The sequence below is a fragment of the Anas acuta genome, chromosome 16 (assembly GCF_963932015.1).
Source record: "Anas acuta chromosome 16, bAnaAcu1.1, whole genome shotgun sequence".
Classification (NCBI taxonomy): domain Eukaryota; kingdom Metazoa; phylum Chordata; class Aves; order Anseriformes; family Anatidae; genus Anas; species Anas acuta.
In genome coordinates this window covers 14,447,727-14,464,269 of record NC_088994.1, presented here as the reverse complement: position 1 = coordinate 14,464,269, position 16,543 = coordinate 14,447,727, and the positions used below count along the sequence as shown (strand labels likewise).

At 40.5% G+C, this 16,543-nt stretch overlaps 1 protein-coding gene across 2 annotated transcripts; it reads left to right on the top strand.

Moving 5' to 3' along the window:
• The first annotated feature begins 425 nt into the window (after positions 1–425).
• Positions 426–15,084, top strand: YTHDF1 (YTH N6-methyladenosine RNA binding protein F1). 2 transcript variants are annotated; one of them, XM_068700295.1, is made up of 5 exons: positions 426–805; positions 1,126–1,150; positions 2,495–2,574; positions 6,803–8,406; positions 13,604–15,084. In XM_068700295.1, the coding sequence occupies exons 1-4, from the start codon at positions 779–781 to the stop codon at positions 8,375–8,377; spliced, it is 1,707 nt and encodes a 568-aa protein (XP_068556396.1). In that variant the 5' UTR covers positions 426–778; the 3' UTR covers positions 8,378–8,406; positions 13,604–15,084. The 2 variants fall into 2 exon arrangements, with proteins under 2 accessions (XP_068556396.1, XP_068556398.1); XM_068700297.1 differs by having other exon boundaries at positions 427–805; positions 6,803–8,329.
• Positions 15,085–16,543: the final 1,459 nt, after the last annotated feature.

Below are 16,543 nucleotides of genomic sequence, written 5' to 3'. Positions count from 1 at the left end.
CCGCAGAAGCCAGCACTCAGCAATTGTAACCCAGCATCCTTATTTGCCCCTGCTTCGTGCCAACACCCCTCAAAAACCACTTGTGTGCTGGGGAACCCTGTGAAACCAGCATCAGAGACGCGAACGGGGGCAACGTTTCACTCAGATTTAGCACAGTTAATAGCTGGAGGGGAAATAAAATCCATTAATCTGATAAAAGAAACGGGATGGGACCAGCTGCACCAGCAGCTAGGGGGACAGTGAGGGGCTACGTGAAGGGGCGCTGAGCGGCGCCGCCGCCATTTCCTCACGGCCCCAGCGGTGGGCGCGGGTGCCCGGGGGCCCTGCGCGCACTGCGCATGCGCGACAGGTGCCGCCGCGCTCTCTGCGCGCCTTCCCCCCCCCCCCCACCTCCCTCCCAACCCAGCCGTGCGCTCCCGGCGTGCCCCGCGCTCCGTGGGCGCTGACGTCACCGCCGCCATTGGAGTCGGCGGCTCCGGCTCCGTGGCTGCAGCGGGGCGGCGGGGGCAGGGCCCGGGGGGGGATGTGAGGGGACGGGGCCGCCGCGGCACCGTGAGGCGAGGTGAGACGAGGTGAGACGAGGTGAGGCCGGGCACGGTTCGCTCCCCGCCGGCCTTGAATCCGCTCCTTCCGTCCCCTGAGGAAACGCCGAGCGCGGGCCAGCGGCCCCCGTCCCTCCCCCTCGGCCCGCGGCCGCCGCCTGAGGGGAGAGGCCCCGCCGGGCCCTGCCCGCCTCCCGCCCGCTCCCGCTGCACCACGGCGGCCCCGTGCATGAATTATGTCTGCCACCAGCGTGGACCCTCAGGTAAGACCCTCGGGAGAGGCTCTCCAGCCTCCTCGTTTTCCCCCCCCCCCTCCTCTCTGGGCACGGTGCCTCGCCGCCGCCCCGGAGCGGTGGCCATGTCTTGGGGAGGCCCTGAGGCGCCTCAGCCCCAGCTCAGGCAAACCCCAGCAGCGCCTGAGCAGGCCCTCAGCCCGCCCCCCTCACCTCAGCCCTCCCCCGTCAGCCGTGGGTTTTGCAGTGACGATGTAACCGTTTGTCTAAAATTAACTTTTTTTTATTTCCCTCTTTTTTTTTTTTTTTTTCTTCTCTTCTTTACTCGATCGCCTGCCGTGGCTTTGCAGAGACCGAAAGGACAGGACAACAAAGGTGAGGATCGCGTGGGGATCTTGCCATTGGAATTGTTACTGCAAGAGTTGGGTTATTTGCATACCTGTAGGTTAGCAGGAAGGTGTTGCTGGTAGGATCTGGATAACAAAGGAAGCTGGGCCTTGCTGCAAAAAATACATTGCTGCTATTCGTGTGTATTTGCTTGCATCCCACTTAATGCTACAGAATTTACCATACCAAATAAATGTGTTACTACTAAGCAGGTTTGTAATAACGATCTTAATTTTCTTAAAATAACCCAACTCCATGCAAAATTGTGAATGTAGGCCTGTTCAAGATTTTATATATATAGACACTTTACATACTTTTGCTCATTCTTCTGTATGAATACAGTCCTGTTACTGGACTCCAGTTGACTGTGTATGTATTAGATGTCATAAGTAAGCCTACAAACCTAACTTTTTTAAATTTTAAAATTTCTTAACTGTTGGAAAAACTAGGCTTTTTATAATAATACCTATTCTTCATTTGAAATTTAACTTCAAAAACAAGTTGTTCAAGAAAATGCACTGATTTGTGCTACGATTGCTAATAAGTGTGTAAATGTTAAGGTTTTGAAACTAGCCATGTCTTTCATAAGTGCTTTTAAATTTATCTTAATATGCCTTAAAAACCCAGCTGCCTCTACTCACAAGAAATTTGACACTATTTCCTATGTTTGTATACACTCTTTTGCCTCCACTCTCCTTGGCAAACTTTCCGGAAATACTCTTATAAATTCTCAAACTTACTTGCTAAACGCAGTGTTTTGTGTAGTTTTAGTTTAGTTTAGCTGTTCTGTGAAGTAGTAGCTGTAAGTAGGTGTTTGATTAAGGCAAGTATCTGTAACTTATGCATTTAAAAGATGAGACTTAAATTTTGCCTGAAAATGGCAGAATATCAGGGCACTGAGCAGTCATTATTTTATAATTAAATGTAACCTCATCTGATTTCATTTAAGCCAACTTAAATTGGAAGTTACACATGCTGGGAAAGCTGTGAATTAGTTTGAGTTCTAATTATGTACCAGAACACCTGTTGTTGTTATCTATGTTTTTCACAAACTTTTTGTGAAGAACTATTATTTCTCAGTTCAGAGGTAGCTTGCAGGGGCTGTCTGTTAGGAAACCTTCAGGAAAGCTTGGCTTACTAAACTTGCTCAAGTTTAGTTTTGTAAGCAGTAATACAAAGACAAACAGTGGGGACAAAAGTCATTCCTTTAAGATTCTTCATGCTGTGAAGAAGTATGGCTGTTCATAAAATAACACGAAATGAAGCAGTTTACTGGGTTGTTTCCTTGCTGCTAAGCAGTATTATAATGTGTTGTAATTTTTTTTCCCCTAGTACAAAATGGTTCGTTACATCAGAAGGATACAGTTCATGACAACGATTTTGAACCTTACCTTTCTGGGCAGTCAAATCAGGTTAGTGTATTTTTAACCTTTTTTTTTTTTTCTTGGGCATGTTGTTGGCACTCAATTCATAGGATGTGTTAAGGGAGCAAATTCCTTAAATAGAAACGGAAAAAGAAGTGACTGACATATAGTGTTACTTCGTAGTACAAGTGCTTGTGCTCACCCAACTAATGCTACTGTGCATGTCCAGATGGCCACAAGTGAAAATGAAGTTAATGCTCCAACTAGTGTCTGCTGATTGCTCCTCAAATTGCAGGTTATTGACATAGCTGAGCTGTGACAGACTACTGAGTCTTGAAGTTATCTGAAAGATGAGTTGCGTGTGAGAGTCTAGAGGTTCTGCTTTTAGGATCTCCTGATTTGTATTTTTAAATAATCCTGGAGATTGCCCTAGTGGAAATATGGATATTGCTTTTGAGAAAAGATTGCAGAGAGATCCTACTTGCTTTATACACTTGAGCAAATATTGCTCTTCTGTGTCCTCTGAAATATCTTAAGACTTAGAAATGTATTCTCTTAAGAATAAGGCACTGTAATGCAAACTCTGAATATAACTTAGTTCAATATGATGTACATTAAATCAACATCCAGGACTTAAATAGCATTGCAATTGAAATTTTTCTAATACAAGTAATTTTGGACTTAAAATGCAAACTTTTTAAAGAGAACAAAATGTTTAGAAACTGGAGATGCAAAAAGTTTTTTCACACAAAAATCTGCTTTGGTAAGAGGGAGGCATGGCAGAGGTATGTTGTTATTTCTTGGCAGAAAGGGTAAGTGGTAGGTTTTAAAAAGTAAATCTGTAATTCAGCCTGAAGCTGATAAATGCCACTGTTTATACTGGTGACATCACTGAACTTGCTGGCAAAGGAACATTCAAGTGCATGCTTAAAAAAAGGAAGAGGATGAAAGAAAACATGTAATGTGCTTTTCTGTTTCATTTGAGGAAATTGTGATTTCATCTTGAACAGTGAAGCAAACGACTTCAGTTCTAGTGCTGCCTACTGGGTAGCTTCAGGGTGCATTAAGCCTTGTGTTAGGGCAGCCAGAGAGAAGAAACTGTTACAGGTTTTAGATCTTGCAGCTTTCTGAAGCTGCTAACTGTAGCACAGCATAGATATTGCTGAGCTTGCTTCCATCCTGGAAGCCATCTAGATACACCTCTGTGGAAGTTGGGACAAATGCATTTAGGACAATGTGGGTTGTCTTAGCTCTGCACTGTGTGGACTACCTGGTGTGCAGGTTTGGCGTGCAACATAGGCACATGGTCCAGACTTACACAAAGTTAAAATCATTCAAGAAGAAGCATGTTCTCTTCTCTGGAGCTGTGTTGAAGAATGAATGAAGCACATTCTCTCGTGCTCTGGCAGGTATAAAGGCATGAAATTTGTGGAAAAAAATAAAGTAAAACTTTTTTTGTGCAAAATGAGTTTTGAAAGAGATCAAGGTCGTATCCTTTCTCAGATTTCTTGAAATCCCACTTTGTTACGTTTGTATGTAGTTCTTACTTACTTAAAAACAAGATATCTTGTAACGTGAATTGTACTGAGCATTAAGCTCCACGTAGACAATCTTTGATTTTTTTCTATTACAGTTAATTTCTAGGAAATATATCTCTATATTTTTCTAGCTCTTAACAATCCCAGTTATTAGGTTTAAAATGGAAAAATTGCTATGACATAGAACGTCTGTAATTCTAATAAAGTCTAGGTCCATTAAAGCATAGCTGCATTGACTGGTACTTATGCTCTGACAAGAAGTTGGCATGCTGCAGGAACCAGTTGTGTAGGTGGTCTTACAGTTCTAACTGGAAAGCAGCAGTAGCATTAACTAGGACTGAGATTTTTGTACAGGACAGCCATGTTTCTGAACAAAGTCTTATCTAGTTATTTGCTCAGACTAATTCAGCCCTTTTAATTGCTGTAAAATACAATTAATGTACAAAAAAAGACTCAAAACTGAATTATTTTTTAAAAATACTTTAAACATTCTCCTGACACAAATGTGTATTTGACATTCAAGTTCAAATGTAGGTTGATAATACTATGTTAAAGTTAATACTTTAAATAAAATTACAAATTAGTCTTTACAATGAGTACTAAGCATGTTACCTAATTAAATAAAATGTAATTGTCCTCCATCTTTCTGTTGGAAACTGCACCTCATTAGGGATGCCTTTTTCTTTTCACAGAAAGGTCCAGGATCCAAATAGCAGCAGTTAATGCAGAACAAATTAAAGGTGTGATAACTATTATTAACTACACTAAAAGTACCTTTTAAGTGAGAAGGTACCTGAATGTCTGATACTCAGATACAAAGCTATGCTCAAAGCAAGGAAGGCATCCCCCATGTACTGTCAGCCAGAACCAAAAGAATTTTTTTGTAAGTGACAGGGTATTTATTACTAGCAGTGTGAGTACTTCAGGAGGAAGGATTTCTTTCCTAATTAATTCAGTGTTGTTTTTATTTTTTATAACAGGAAGGGTGCAGATAGTTCCAGGATAAATGTGTTGAAGGCATGTACCACTGCTGCAGTGAAGGATTTCTGTCAAGGCTGCTCATACATGCCCTGGCATAAAGCCAGTTGAAGTAGATCGAATGCTTTGTAAAGATGTCTGCTGAAACTTTCCTTAATCTTGTTAGAATCCTTGTGGAAACTTTGCAGGCTGCTTACAGGAGGTGACAGTCTCAGGGATTGTCAAGAATTTTCAGCAGAAATATTTTAGGATAAAACACCTGCTTTCTTTAGATCTATTCTTACTGCTCTTAAGAAGTTCTTTATCTGTGGAATATGAAAAGTATCTCCTAAGAACAACTTAATGTCTCCTCCTCCCTCCAACAACATATGTTTCTACTTTTTTCTGATATTAATAACTGAAGAAATAATACATTAATATCAATCACAATTTAAAGTCTCCCAGGAAAAAAAATCATGACAAGTATTGATTCATCTGGTTTGGGAATCTTATAAAATGTAATGTGTTTTAAAGGATCCTGAAGTGGGAAGGTAGATAATATTCCTCTTGTTAATGATGGATATAATTTGCACATAATGGGAGCATGAGCAGTGGCAGCAATGATGTCTTTTGAATCAGCAGCATTGGATTCAGGCTGAAATCTCAGTAGTGCTTGCAGTAGTGTATGTAAGTCTTGGTGGCATTTTATGATACCATTCTTTATATGGAAAGTAAGGATATTTGGGTGTCATGAGAAGTCAAAAAATGAGGAATAAAACTGACTCTTTAATTTATTAATTGGGTGTTATGCTCATCTACAGCAAGGAGTCTTTTTGCTTTATTTTCTGAATAATCTAAGAAATAGTTGTGTGTTGGGAAAAATGGAGGAAGCTTCTGAATCTGGACTAAAAAATAGGAGGGAGAAAGGGAGGAAAAGATAGAAATTTGGAGAAGGATTTGCTTGTTTATAACAAGTCAGTCTTTTATTTCATAGAGCGGAAAGGTGGCCTGTTTGGAAGTACAGTGAAGAAGTCTTGCCCACTTGTAACTTTACTACTGAGGGAGGAAGAGACTTTCAGAAACAGTTTGATAGGGTTTGTCACAAACACTGGATGGCTTACTGGAATATGTCACGTGCTGTATATGTATGTAGTTGTCTCTAGCACATCATCTTTGTTTCAGTTTATAGTCATTAGGTCTACTTAAATCAAACTTGGCACACCTTTTAAAATGCGATCTCACTCTGATCCTTTGTGTGTCAGAAGTAGCCTTTGCATGTTTTACTGCTTCAGGTATGGTTTGCTTGTTAGGAACAGTTGGCTCTTCAAAATAATCCCATAATAAGGACTGTAACTGTATTTTCTTTATGCTGCCGTATGAAAGCAATTTAATCTAAAACTTCTCCCATGCAGCTCTTTCTGGTAATCAAGATAGACTAAATATCCTTAATGCTGTGAGACACAAAATGTGTTGGTACATAAGTTTCTTGAAATATTTTGTAGTATTGGCAGGATAAGTAGTCCTAGAAGAGGCCGCAAAAGACCCCATAATAGTGCAACTAAGCTTATACAATTTCAGGTACTAACATCACTGTGAAAAATAGCACTGGAGCATATTGTCAATGTCCAGATACTGACTTTTGGAGTGTGAACTGAGATCTTTAATTAGAAATTAATTACCTTGTCCCTATTGTTCTTTTTCTGTTTGGTGATGTACAGTGTTGTGGCTATTTATAAACCAAGTTTTAGATATCTGAAGTTACCTTTTTTTTCCTTTAACAGAACAGTAGCTATCCATCAATGACTGATCCTTATCTGTCCAGTTATTATCCACCATCGATTGGGTTTCCCTACTCTCTCAGTGAAGCACCATGGTCTACGGGAGGAGATCCTCCAATCCCATATCTTACCACCTATGGACAGCTCAGTAACGGAGATCATCATTTTATGCATGATGCTGTTTTTGGACAGCCTGGGGGTCTGGGAAATAATATCTATCAACACCGTTTTAACTTTTTCCCTGAAAATCCTGCCTTCTCAGCTTGGGGAACAAGCGGATCCCAAGGACAGCAGACTCAAAGCTCAGCATATGGGAGCAGTTACAGCTACCCGCCTAGTTCACTGGGTGGTACCATCGTGGACGGGCAAACAGGATTTCATAATGACACGTTAAATAAAGCTCCCGGAATGAACAGCATTGAACAGGGAATGGTTGGACTTAAGATTGGCGGAGATGTTACAACTTCTGCTGTGAAAACAGTAGGTTCTGTTGTCAACAGTGCTGGGATGACAGGTGCTCTCTCTGGTAACGGTGGATCTAATGTAAACTTGCCAGTATCTAAACCAACCTCGTGGGCTGCTATAGCTAGCAAGCCCGCAAAACCACAGCCTAAAATGAAAACAAAAACTGGACCTGTGATCGGAGGAGCGTTGCCTCCTCCGCCTATAAAGCATAATATGGACATAGGTACTTGGGACAATAAGGGCCCTGTGGCAAAAGTTCCTGCCCCCCAACAGATACCTTCTCCTCAGTCTGTTCCACAGCCACAGCAACAAATTGTTCAGCCTGTTCCAGCTCAGCCTCCTCCATTGACTCAACCACAGTATCAGAGCCCTCAGCAGCCGCCCCAAAATCGCTGGGTAGCGCCTCGCAACAGAAATGCAGCTTTTGGCCAAAGTGGAGGAACTGGTAACGACAGCAACTCAGCTGGCAGCACCCAGCCTAACCCTGTGCCGAGTGGCGAGTCCCATCCTGTTCTGGAAAAACTGAAAGCTGCTCACAGCTATAACCCTAAAGATTTTGAATGGAACCTTAAAAATGGACGTGTGTTCATAATAAAGAGTTATTCTGAGGATGATATTCATCGTTCCATTAAATATTCTATTTGGTGTAGTACGGAGCACGGCAACAAACGGCTGGACAGTGCTTTTCGGTCCATGAATAGTAAGGGCCCGGTCTACTTGCTATTCAGTGTCAATGGTAGTGGACACTTCTGTGGAGTTGCGGAGATGAAATCACCTGTGGACTATGGCACCAGTGCAGGTGTCTGGTCTCAGGACAAGTGGAAGGGGAAGTTTGATGTCAAGTGGATCTTTGTGAAGGATGTGCCCAACAACCAGCTGCGACACATCAGGCTGGAGAACAATGACAACAAACCTGTTACAAACTCCCGTGACACACAGGAGGTGCCCTTAGAAAAAGCAAAACAAGTGCTTAAAATTATTGCTACTTACAAGCACACGACCTCCATCTTTGATGACTTTTCTCATTATGAAAAGCGCCAAGAAGAGGAGGAGGTGGTGCGGAAGGTAAACTTATTAAAAAATTTATTTTATACACAGATATGGGGAAAATGAAATGTGAAGGCTGCTTTGGTGGAAAAAATGTAAGTAGGAATTCAAAATGTTTTTCATACATCTCAAATTGGTGATTTTATTTGTGTTTGACAACACCGAAAACAAACTGATGCTTATTTGTCTGTGACATGATTTCATAGCAAATGCGTTTCAGAACAAAAGGTCAAGCAGTGATGCAGGTAAAGGACGTCAATGTCCATTTTTTCAGTTATTTTTATCTTAAAATGGTTAATAGATTAGAAGCTAGTTTCTGTTTGAGTGCAGTTCTGTCAAAGGTGGCCACACAAGCCCTTTGCCTTACAGATAAGAGGTGTTTTAACACTGATTGGAACCAATCTATCAAAATTGGTATCTATTGTGGCATTTGAAGTTTGGATATTATCTCTGAGAGCAAGAAGAGTCTGGCCTTATGTTGCTTGTTCAGTTGATCTCTGGAGAAGGAGTTGCATAAAATTGCTGGAGTAGTGCTAGAAAGGTTTCTGCTGCTGAAGTCACATGTATTATTTGGGTAATTAAAGGCTTTCGGTTCTCAGGTCTAATCTGTCTACTAATTCTTGAAAAGAAGTCTTGAGTGAGGATGTATGAAAAACTGGGGCAGTAACTGGGAAAGTGTGGTGAACCTTTTATATATGCTTTTATGGCCCCGAGAGTCAGCTGTCCTATGACCTCAGCTTCAGGAATGCCTTTCTCCAGTTAGGCAGCCTGGAAGTAAAGGACTGACAAAGTAATAGGTGTTGGGACAAAATAATAGTGTAGTTACTAGTTATGTAGTGCTTGAAGCTGTTTGATAGTGTTTCATATGCCTCTTTTGTATGGCTTTTGTAATAAAGCATGGATTTGACAGGCTGGTTTAATGCAGCGCACTTGCTTCAAAATCTTCTTGAAGCAAAACCCAACAACAGAATGTATTGCTGGGCCTGAAATCGAAGTTGCTGTTTTAAAGGTTTTATTGGCATTTAAAAATGGAGATAAAATTGCTTTAAATTGTATTCATAGAATGTACCCTTCAACTGAGAGAGAGGAGATGAATGTATCAAGAACTTTGAGCTCAACCTTTTCTAGCCATCTGATACAACATGCCTGGCATATTTCAGCACAGCAGGGAAGGAGAGCTTAAGATTTGAAGTTTTTCTTCTGTACTCTCCACAGGGTTCCACAAGCTAAAACCTGAAAGCCGTTACCTCAATGCTTCATTTGTTCTGTAGACAATTAGCAATTTGATATTTCATGCAATGTGTATGTCGAAGAGCTGTTCCCATATGTGGGAGAGAATCCTTAAATGATCATAGAACGGCTGGGGTTGGAGGCGGCCTTTAAAGATACCTGGTTTCAACCCCGTGTCCCATGGCAGGGACCCCTTTGGGCAGCCTGGGCCAGAGCCTCACCACCCTCAGAGGGAAGAATTTCTAACTTGTGTCTCCTCTAAATCTCCTTTAGTTCAGAGCCATTGCCCCTTGTCTTGTCACAACGACCTCCCCTTATCAGGGAGTGTGGTCTCTTACTCCAGACAATAAAAATTGTTGAGGAAAGTTGATCCCCACCCTCCACCCCCTTGAATAAATGGATTTTAGAAGTCCAGTTGATTACTAGAAGAGCTTCTTTGCAGGATATACACACAATTAAACTTATTGTTGTGAAGTTCCTGCTATTGAAGTTGAATACTCCCTAGGATGCCAAAATTATCCTTCCTATGTGAATTTTTGAAGAATCTTATTGCCAGTTAAGGTAACCCTTATGGCTCAAACGGCTTTTTCTAATGCTTGTTTGCATACGTACCGTCTTAATCGGTTTGCAAGTCGCCATGGTTTTAATCGGTCATACTCTGTTCAGCAGTAAAATTGATGAGCATTTGTGCTTCTGTTTCATCACTGTCATGATTACAAAAGGCTAAAATTCTTAATCTCTTAATAGAGAGCTTGAACACTTCATTTATATACAAATGTTTAGAAGGGAAGAAAAACTTACTGTAATGTATTCAATGCGAGCCACTGGCGTTCCAGGGTTTGGGTTTTTTTTGATATTCATGGTTTGTTGCTAGCCACTGTTTCCTGAAGTAAATAAGGGGTGCAGCGTAAAGCTGCAGTGTGTGCTCTCTGAGTTTAACCCATTTAGGAACATCTGTGTTCCTTGAAATCCTCAAATGAGGATTAGTTGGGTGTATTGTAATGCTGGGTGAAAATCACTGAAGTGCCAAAGCAGCACTGCTGGTCATGCTGATGAACGCAGGCTGTGTCGTGTAGATCGAAGCCATGGTAGATGTGCTCGTGCTGGCGTGCAAGTCCAGCTTCCGATTTGCCATAGTAATAAGCTGTTTTCTCCCAGTCTGATCTGGCACCTGATAAATGAGGAAGCCAAAGCAGAAGTGGTACGAAGCTTCTTCTGGCCCCTGCTTGTTTTCTCAGTCAGTTCCCTGTGCCACTACAACATGCCTGTGTCCACATGGAGCAACTTCCCTGGTCAGGGCTCATGTTCTTAAAATGCTAAGTTGCAACACATGAGAAAAGCTTTAAAAAGAAAATCCAGTATGATTTAGTCTTAAGTAACACTCCCTAGAAACAAGCCTGCATAGTCTTTACAAAATTGTCTTGCAAAGTAAAACAGTGTGTAAAGAACACAAACTTATTGCAGATTTTTGTATAGTCACTGGCAACTCATGGTAGGACAGGGTGGATTGAGCGTAAAATGCAGCCGTTCGTCCTCCTGGTATTGTGCTAGGGCTGCTGTGCTCTCGCCTCTGATCTGTGTCACGGCAGTCAGCTAGTCCAAGGTCTGTACCTTCCTGTCGTGTTGGAAGGGCTGAGTAGCTTTATCCCAGAAAGTTCTTGCATTGACAGCTTGGCATTTCTTCTTTTGGGTGTATATACTGTAAAGCGTTAGCCAGTGCACAACAGAAATAATCCTTGTCTTCTAGCATTGTGTAAAGATTTCCTTTCAGTATGCTTTCTGTGAACGTGTCCGTTGACACAGAACTTTCAGGGATGGAATACCGTCCTTCTGCCAAAACTAGTTAAAAACATTGTTATTTTACAATTGATGCTAATTGTTTCCTGCCACACAAATCATGAACGCTTTCACCCAACTGACCTTAACAAGCACAGCTTAGCAGGAAGATTGCCAGCTACTATATACTGGGGTGCAGGGAGCAGAAGTTTGACAGTGAAGGGTGTCTCCAGAATGGAACTTACCGCAAGGTTGGTGAAAACCAGTCTTCCCTGTGCCTGATGACTGCACGTATTAAAGTCACCAGTGAGAAGCAGCGTGCAACAGGAGCTCCCTGGTGAGAGATCAGAGAATTCCCCTGGAGAAGAGAAATTACAAAGGCTCTGAATGGATCTTAGGAGCCAAACAGAACAAAACTTTTTAGTAACTTACAAAGTTGCTTGTACTTGCTTGCAGTAGTGCCAAATAGCAATGCAGGAGAGAACTTGAGTTAGATCTTCAGTGATCTTCCAAAAAGCAGCAATATTCAAGAGCATGAAGAAGTGTTGCGTCAGGCTCCTCCCTGTCAATCTATATGGATTCAGACATTTTTAAAAAGGAAGACTCAGAGTAGCCCCTGAGAGGGGAAAAAAAAGAGCAGCAAGGTAGGAAGAACTGCTTAATAAATTTGTTCAATAGATAGTTATCTGTGAAATTGTAAAGCCTGAGCTGAGTGTCTGAGTAGTCTGTGAGAGTGAAAGACTTCTTTAGAATTAGAATTCTAAGAGTTACTGGATAGATACCCCAAAAAAGTTGCCAGATATGACAATGGGAATGGTCTATTGGGCAATGAGGTATAGTAAAGGTTATTTGCCACCTTAGAAATTGAGGTGGGATAGAACTGCTTTTGTGGAAGTCTGAAAATGGGATTGATTTGGTTCAGTTTTAAATTCTCTTTCCAACCACCTGTTTGAGATGACAGGCAGCAATCAGTTCTTTTCATCAAGAACATGCCACACGGTTTGTTTTGCTGATTTGGTAAAACAACTTTCCTAAGGTCTTAAATCTTAGCTTAAGAACTTATTCAAGATTTTAGCTTTTTTTTTTTTTTTTTTTTGAAATTGAAGTATTATTCTGCTTGGGTACAGAAACCAATATATTCCACTTATAAACATAATAGGAATCGTATTGACTACTTAGCTGGTCACAGCAAAAAATCAGAAACTTCCTTAAGGACTGGCACATTTGCAAATAATATTTACACTGCAACAAGCAATTTGGAGGTAAACTTTATACAGAAAGATTCCACAGAACAAGTAAAATGAAAACTGGGAGTTGACACTTGTTTATGCTTAGGTAGTTTCACAGTAGTTTGTATTGGCCTAGGATTTGGTGCTATATCAATGTATTTAAGTACAGTACACAAAGTAGAGTCTTTACATGCTTGTTTTGGAGTTTGGAGTCTATTTTAAGCACCAGTAGGATGACACAGAAAGCAGTGAGACTGCACCTTTTCTGTTCATTCTGTATGGGGTCTTAGCTGGAAAAACGCACTTGCTTCAAAATACAGCAGCTTGTTTTATCCAGGTTTTCTTGCAGTCATTCTGGTGTTCTGCACCTTCAGGGGCTCCTGAAGCAATTATTGAAGGTGTCCTCCCTACTTGCTGCTGGGAGAACACAAATAGCTAGATGAAGACTTAAAATAATTGAGGGATTCCTGCAGATACCCGTTAGATTATCTGTTTTCTGTATTTGTGGCTGGCAGAAACTTTTGAGACTTCAGACAGCTGCTGACTTCTGTACCAGAATGTTTTCGTAAATTTTTGGGTTGCTCTGTCTAGCTGTGCTGTTTTTTATCAGACCATGCAAAAACATGCATCTTTTCTTCCACAAAATGAATTTTTCCCTAATTTGTCAAGTATTTTACAGTGCCTCCCAGAATAGCTGAACAAGTTAAAAGACTGAGGAACAGAATTTCTATAGAGATCAAATCCTGGTCGTATTAAATATGACTAAACTCTTAAGTTCAGTCTTAACTCTTAAATGCTTCAAAATTATACTGGTTCTGTGGAGTTCATTAATCTGCCTGCCTCCTTTTTGTTCCACTTGAAGCTGCACTTTAAATTCTTACCAAATCCTTGGGTTTGTCAGGTATATACAATACATTTATAAAATGTAGTGGCATTTTTTGTGACAAAGCATGTCATTGTCTGGGATCACATCAGTGCTGTTATACTACTGAAAATGCTTTTCCTTGTTCATTTCACTGAAATCTTTAACTATTTTCAACTTCTTTTCTCTTTGCAGGAACGTCAGAATCGAAACAAACAATAAGAATATACGTATACAGTTTGATATATATACTAGAACTGATATTAAATTCGACTGAGAAACGAAATTTATGTATTCTGGTGCTTTATCGTGGCATCAGGATAAATTAAAGCTTTCAGCTCCAATATATCTTCTCGTGCAGGGGAAATTAAGTTGTTGCATCTTTGTAGTTTATTTTTGCCCAAGTGGATCTGCATTAATTTGTATCTTTTTTCTATGTAAAATTCTGTAGAAATCATTAATAAAGGTGTGTCTCTTTTTATTTTTTTAAGTTGGTAAACAGTTATATTAACCTAATGTGGACCTATACACGAGCATACTAAAGTGTCAGTGCTTCCCAAAGACTTCATTTTGGCACAAATTATGTTCCTAGCCAGATATAGAGATTATGGAGAATACATGACAAATCTTCCTTTATCCTCTTCCCAACCCGTGTTTCTTCATGGCAAATGTAAGAAACCATGCATTGATTTTTGTCATTTAAAAAGCAAAACAAAACTAAGATACTGCACTTCGGAATTTTGAAATGAGAAATCTAAATTTCAGATCACTTTGTGCAGCTGCTACGCCTCTTTATTTATCTGTACAATTACACTTTTAAAATTGCTAATGCGCCATTGTTGTTTTTTTCTGTCTAGTAGAAGATCAAATTGTCAGTGAAGCTGTTTCTCTGGAAAATACTTCCCTTTCACATTCTGTTAACCAGTGCTTCAGTGTGCATTCGTTATACCATATCCTGCCGAGGGTGAGCGAGATGCTTTCTCTCAGCCATAATTCTGCTTTATGGTTTTTGTAGCTTAATAATTAATAATGTGATGCTATCAACATTGCAGGGGTTTTGGACAATGTGTTTAAACCTGTTTCAGCTTCAGGTGTTATTAGTTAATTGCAGATCATTTTTAATCCTTCCCTTCATTACTCCCTCCCACCCCCCCGAGTCCTAATGCCATTTAAAGTTTTTATACCAATAATGCTGAGCTTTAACGTAGGAACTAATAGTATGGATAATATGATGGATTATGCCTCAGATGTTTAAAATTGACAGTGTGTATGTCTAACTTTTTTCTGTTGGATGAGTAAAAAAACCTGTTTTAAGAAACTGAATTTGCTGTCATGTTTTTGTGGAGTGAGGGGACCGTCGGAGAACCTGTCACCAACTGGAGTTCCAATTAAGCATGGAAATGGTGCTCATGTCCGCTGCTCTAGCACACTGAATCTGCACGTGTTTATTGTAGAGGATCTTTTACTATATTAGAAAGCAAGTATCTTCTGAATACTATTTACTCCAAAAGGACCTCCAATTTAAATAAAGTTTAATCTGTATCATTTAGACTTGTATTTAGAACATATAACTCTGTCTCTGGACTGTTACTGCCTGTAAGGGGTAATGGACAGCATCGGATTAACTTTTTCCTCTAGGAGAATACAAGCCTTAATAAACAATACATATTTAGCAAGCCTGATGTCATTTTCGTTTTTTCCCTACTTTCAGTTGTTTTTCTATGTTAAAACAGCCCATTATGCAAGCTCACGAATTGGATCTAATTGGAGAAGTGTTTTGCTCATAATAACTCGGCTGTTCACTACCAGCGTGCTTGATATTTGCAGAAGGGTTTCCCGGGACTCTGCGGAGGACACCTAAGCGGCTTTGAATGTTTCTGTTCCTCAGATGAAGTATGTGTACAACGCATGTTTGCTGCTTGTGCTTTTCTTTCTCTCTGTGTGATAGAGAAGCTGAAGCAACAGTTGGAAGTTGCCCTGTAGCCTGCAGGATGTGTTATTGCAGACGCAGGGCACTGGGATGAGAAAAGAACCTTCCAAATAGAGCTAAAGCTCTCGGAACTGTTCCTTTTACAACAGCAGGCTGTGTTTCACAATGCTAACTTCTGTAATTTGACTTTTTTTTTTTTAAAGATGACTTTTTGAAGCAATGCTGCATTTTATAAGCAAGTTACCATCTAATAAAAGGGCATGCTCTTAGTTTCTGCTGTGAAAGACAGGACGTTTACAAGTGCTGATTCCAGAGCTAAAAGGAATATTCAGCTCTATAATCTATTCAGATAAGTTAGTCACACAACTTTCATTTATTTCCTTAATTAGATCTTAAAAAATGTGTCTTTGCTCTGAATTAATACAGGGGTTGTAAATATTTTCTTCCAGAGCGAGAACCTTGAGCTCAAACTGGTTTGGCGGTGTTGTTAAGGAAAGCTGTGATGTGTCTCAACCTGCTGTCTGGCTTTGTGGTTAGCAGAAAAAATTTGTATCGGCTTCAGCACGCTGAGATTTCCCTTCCAGATACTGCAGCGGTGTGGCTGGGTTGTACAGCAGTATCTGAGTTAAAGTGGGGGAGAAAATACTTCTCAATGGATAAAATTCAGTGCTAGGAGATCTGAAACAGGCTGCTAGTCGTGCTCATTTTCAATCAACTGTCCTTGCAGTTTAACGAGATACCTGACTTTTAATTCGAGTGTTCAAATGATGCTGAGGGGAGGAAATCGTTCTTCCAGTGTCTGTTCTACATAATGCCAGAGTTCTGACTTACTCTTTCTTTAATCCAAGTAGTGTTTTTACAAAATATTGCCTTTGTGCTTTTTGAATTTGTGCTTAAATTCCCTCCTTAAATGAGTACTTTTCGTTGTTTTTAGAACATATAAGCGACAATATCCCTGCTGCCTACCACTTCTAAGCCAAATGCAGCTGATGGCACCAAATACTGAAAAGTCAAATCTCAGAGATTTTTTCTCTGAGATCTCAGAGAAAAACAGTTGTATTTATTTCTGAGCATTAGACTGACCACAGCGTACTACAGGACATGGACAGGTTGTGCAAAGGACCTGTTTTTGCTTTTTCTCTTTAATAATAAAGAGTTAGCTGGGGAAGAGAGAAAATTACAGTAAATGTGAGCATTAAAAAAAA

Bases quoted from the DNA above. Each gene is read 5' to 3' on its own strand.
- YTHDF1 (XM_068700295.1), top strand. From the start codon at position 779: ATGTCTGCCACCAGCGTGGACCCTCAG. The intron at 806-1,125 runs GTAAGACCCTCG...GTGGCTTTGCAG, and splicing joins CCACCAGCGTGGACCCTCAG to AGACCGAAAGGACAGGACAA. The intron at 1,151-2,494 runs GTGAGGATCGCG...TTTTTCCCCTAG, and splicing joins GAAAGGACAGGACAACAAAG to TACAAAATGGTTCGTTACAT.